General features: G+C 46.1%; 1 protein-coding gene across 1 annotated transcript; it reads left to right on the top strand.

Annotated features, from left to right (window-relative positions):
• The first annotated feature begins 1595 nt into the window (after window positions 1–1595).
• LOC143015718 (receptor activity-modifying protein 1-like) lies at window positions 1596–4605 on the top strand. Its single transcript, XM_076169776.1, has 3 exons — window positions 1596–1650; window positions 3090–3237; window positions 4350–4605. The coding sequence occupies exons 1-3, from the start codon at window positions 1596–1598 to the stop codon at window positions 4603–4605; spliced, it is 459 nt and encodes a 152-aa protein (XP_076025891.1).
• The last annotated feature ends 282 nt before the right edge of the window (window positions 4606–4887 follow it).

The following is a 4887-nucleotide window of genomic DNA, read 5'->3' as shown; positions in this document are numbered from 1 at the left end:
TGCTCCTCCTGATGTGCGGGTGGGCTCCTGCTCCATCAGTGTGTGAGCGGGTGAATGGGAGGTCACTGCGCTGGCCTTTCATTTGGTGTCCTCTGCTGCCCTCTAGTGGAAAATCAGGAGAATTGCTCAGTTTTTTAGTTTTCGCTCTGGATGATTTAAAAAGCTGTTGGACGAAAACAAAACATTTATCTTTGTGTTTATCAAAGAGTCCCTGAGTCAGAAAACCTTTTTTATGGTAATTATAAGAATTTTAAAGATTAATTATCAATCATAATGTGCAGTCAGAACAAACTGTGCTTTTATTGACCTTATAGTTTGAAGTATACTCACTGTCTTATAACGATTTTCTGTTGCATTTGTGACGCATTTATTATGTTGAAGGAATAAAAATTGCCAAAAAAAAAAAATAAAAAAAAAAGTACTGGATTACGTAATGATATAACATAAAGAAAGAACAGCTATATGACACAGGCGCCATCAGCTCGCCAGGGGGCGCTAAACACCTTCAGCAAAAAAAAAAACATGGCAACCAGGCAACTCTCTCTCTCACACACACACACACACACAAGCACACAAACACACACAATGAATGATTGGCAATAAAATGACTCAAATAAAAGATGAAATTACTGTCATTCCTCCCGGGCTGCACAGATTGACGATGACAGCTGTGATCCAGTCGCTGCCGTGCGTGCGAGAACGACTCCCACGCGTGTGAAGCCACAATGGGGGCTCAATTTGAGGCGGAGATGGAATAGAAATAGGAAGTAAAATAAACTACAAGAGATGTGTAAAAGCTGGCTCACACACACACACACACACGGCACTTAAACACAGAATCATCACGTCAGTCCGTTTAAAGTGACATCCTGTAAATGGAGCTTTCTATTTAATAAATATTGGCTCGTGTGTGTGAGTTTTTAAACCTTTTTGTACTTTACGGCTGATCGTTTATCTCTTCGAGTCGTTCCCCGGCTGCTAATCTCCCACATGGGTATTATGATGCGAGTATACGAGGGCGTTTTTACGTCTCTAATTAGTCTAACGTTTTATTTGTCCTCACATGGCATGGCTGTGCTATTACCATATGTTTATGGTTTTGATATTTGGATAATGTGCCTCTCAATTAGCTCAGATCAACACGAGAGCGCTTGTTTTGTTCCCGATGGCAGCCGGGGTTCATCAGGCTGCCCGGGCTAAGTTTGGATGCGTGGGTGACATTGTTCCGTCCCCCCGGTGGAACGGCTCCGTGCTCTACGCAGCCGGACAAGGAGATCAGATGACAGGCAGGAGCTTCTGTCATCAGGGGGCAGAAGGAGGAGGAGGCTGCCACTGTGGGAGGTCAGGGGGGCGTCTTTACACCGCAACCAGACGCCAAACACGCCTCCGTTTGACACACACGCCTCCGTTTGCCCCCTTTTTCCCGCTGACCTGATGTGATTATTGTTTTTTTTCTACCTTTGTGATCGGCTTCCTGAGTATGTGAGGGATGGAGGGAGGCCGAGCAGCTGTTCTGCAGTGAGTGAGTGAGTGAGTGAGTGAGTGAGTGAGTGAGTGAGTGAGGGAGAGAGACGTCTTGGAGTTGGAGCTCCAGCATGGCTCCGGAGTGTGTGTCGCTCCTGAAAGCCGGACTTGTGTTGTTCGTGGCAGGTCAGTGTTTGTGGTGGAGCGTGAGGTTCTTCCTGTGTGAGTGAGTTTCTGTCTGACTGGATATTGAAGGTATTTGAAGGACAACACACGTGTGTCGATAAGGAACAGAGACGTGTGCATCTTCTCAGCCGTTGTTCATCGGTTGCAGAATTCTAATTGTAAATCTACTTAAAGGCTCTAAATGTAACGTTTTCCTCTCCAGGTTTTCTGTCTTTCAGCCCTTTAACTTCATCAAATCAGAAACAATGTGGAACTCTGCATGCTAAGCCCATGTTCCACTTTACTCTCCCATCACTGGAGAGAGAGAAGATTATTTTTAAAAAGTCTCTGAATCAGGACAAAACGTGACATCTGCTATGTGTCAGTGTGAATTTGTCTCCGCCGTGTGTGAGTTTGATGTTGCGCTCGTGTTTGCAGCTCCCTCTGGGTCTTCCTCTTGCTCTGTGGTGAATGTAAAACCAGGCTCTCACGCTGAGCGGCACAGCAGGCGTGCAGCATGAGTGACACCGGAGCTGAGACGGATTCATTAGGCTAGTTTTTCATCTTTTAATATGGAGTCCTAGGAGTGTGTGTGTGTGTGTGTGTGTGTGCGGCTCGATTCTAGAACGGAGAAGCGTTTCCTCTTCCTCTCCTATCATACGGACCATTATGGGGAGTGAACCTATGACCTTAGATCACAATGATGTCATTTTGTATCCAGTAAACAATGATTTTACCTGTTTGATAATAAATTAGAATAGAAAAATGTAGCAAAGAATTAAAAGAAACTCTGCCTCTGGTGTTGTTGTGATGACGTCATGACTTTATAAGGAAAGACTTGATTGATATGGAAGTTTTTCTGTTAAAACTCACTCACTCACTTACACACTACACATTTTTTTCCTGCAAATTTGCTGCGTCTGCACCGGTCTGGCCTGTGTTTGATGCCTCGCTGCCTCTTTGGGGCTTAAACCCTCCTTGATTCAACCTCCTGATTCCTCTGTTTGAAGCCATGCAGACAGGTTTTTTGCCTTCTCCACTCGTTAGCATCTCCGTATCAACATATTCACTTTAGCTTTAGGGGATTTGGTGCCAGTGAGACGGCAAAACGGGAGCGGCGGGCGCAGGTTTGGCCCTTATCAGGCACCGCACAGGCTGAGCTCCTCCATGTTTCCCTGCTCCTAATAACAACCTGTTGGCTCGGCGTGGGCCTCTCCTCCAGCTTAAGCTCCCTCTGCCGCCTCACATTCAGCTCCCAATCCTGCTGGGGGTCCGTGCGGTCCCGCCTCCACTTTAAGAGCCCGTTTACACGCTGAGCACAAGTAAACAAATGGGATTGGGACCCCAGGTGCCACAATAAAATCTTTTCTTGGTAAAAGCAGGAGCCTAATAATGTCTCTCTCTCTCTCTCTCTCTCTGTCTTTCTCTCCCTCTCCCTCTCTCTCTCTCTCTCTCTCCAGCTCAGCTCTTTCCGGCGGCGGCGTCCTTGTCGGTGTGTAACAGGGATTACTATGAGAGGATGATCGACGACCTCTGCCTGGCCAAGTTCAAACTGGACATGGCGGGTTTGGACGGAGGCCTGTGGTGCAGCTGGCCCGACACGCTGGAGTGAGTTCACCTACTGGGACAAACACACATATGGAGGAGGAGGAGGAGGAGTCGCCCCCCCCCCCCACATGGCTCGCTGGCTGTGCTTTTGCATTCTTGCTACATTTTCCCTGAATCTAAAATGTCTAAAAATCCAAGCGTTGGCATCGTTGCCCTGGAATTTGGCGGGCCGGACCTTTAGGGTGAAGTCTGGCTCGGGCTGCGGCTCTGCGGTCAAACTCGACGCCATCCGGAGCAGAATCTGTGCTGGTATGGTGCAATGCTATCCGCTGCTGGTATGCGTCTCCGTTTCTCCTGCCCTCCTCCTCCTCCTCCTCCTCCTCCTCCTCTCTGCTGTTATATTTAGCTGCGTAAAGCCGGCTGGTAACTCGACACACTCCTTTACTTTTTCCTACCGACAGGAATCTGTGTGTGGTTCCACTGAAGGACAGCTCGCTGATCTGGGCTGCGTTTTCTGTATTTTCTGCGGAATCGATTCTTTACCTTCATCATCGAGCTCCAATGTGAGGAGTTTGGGTGATTTGAAGACTTTGACATCTCGGCCTTGTGACTTGAATAGACTTGATGGTTTCCCAAAGCCAAATCTTAAACTAATAGACCATTTACTGTGTGACATAAGCATCCACGTTTATGTAAATGAACCATATTTGGTATTATCCTGGAATTAAATTAGTTACAGTGAAGAGCAAATTAAACTCCACTTGACTTTAACTTTTAATCATGCGCTCATTTTATAAATATCTTTAAATGTGATTTCCAACATATTTAGTATTTTTAAAGATAATTTAAATACTGGAAACTCTGAAAACGATTTCAAGTAAAAAAAAGAAAGAAAAAAAAGAAAAAAGTTTTTGGAATTAAACTAAAAATGTAAAGAAATGAAAAGTAAAATTTTTAAAAAATGAGGGGAAATTCTGTAAATAAATAAACGTGTCTGTTGCAAGTAGAAATCTGACCAAAACTAAAACAAAAATTGTAATTATGAAGTAGTAATTGTAAGAAAGTTAATCCTAAGTGATCCCACTCAACAACAACTTACACACACACCGTTCAAAGGGACCAAAGCTGAGCCCAGGTCCTAATGTTTGGTTGTGTGTTGTCGCCCTCTTCAGGCTGTACGAGGAACTGACAAACTGCACCTACCAGGTGGCCTTGAGGATGGACTGCTTCTGGCCCAACCAGATAGTGGACCGCTTCTTCACGCAGCTCCACCGCCTCTACTTCCACGACTGCGCCCTCACCGGCCGCCTGCTGCACGACCCGCCCGTCGGCGTCCTGGCGCCCTTCATCGGCGTCCCCGTGCTGATCACGCTGCTCATGACCGCCGTGGTGGTGTGGAGGAGCAAACGCACGGGGGGGATGCTATGACCCCCAGACACGGAGAGACACACGGACTCCACCCAGAAATCTAATCAGAGAGGATTTGTGGGAGTATTAGTCTCATGTACAGTAAGATTTGATGTTTATTTATGCTTTTTGCGATTAAAAAAAGCTTTTCTGTGCACTCATGTTTGACTTTAACCCAATCAGAGGTGGAAAGTAACGCGGGATAGTAATTCATACTGCAAATACTTTGAATGCAGGACGTTTAGTCGTGATGGAGTACTTCTAGAGTACATCAACAAACCCCAGCAATAACACACAGAGTGT

The sequence above is a fragment of the Genypterus blacodes genome, unplaced genomic scaffold (genome assembly GCF_046128005.1).
Source record: "Genypterus blacodes isolate CSIRO-AG114 ecotype Tasmania unplaced genomic scaffold, CSIRO-AGI_Gbla_v1 ptg000212l_1, whole genome shotgun sequence".
NCBI classification, from domain to species: Eukaryota; Metazoa; Chordata; class Actinopteri; order Ophidiiformes; family Ophidiidae; genus Genypterus; species Genypterus blacodes.
This window is presented reverse-complemented; position numbering and strand designations above follow the sequence as displayed.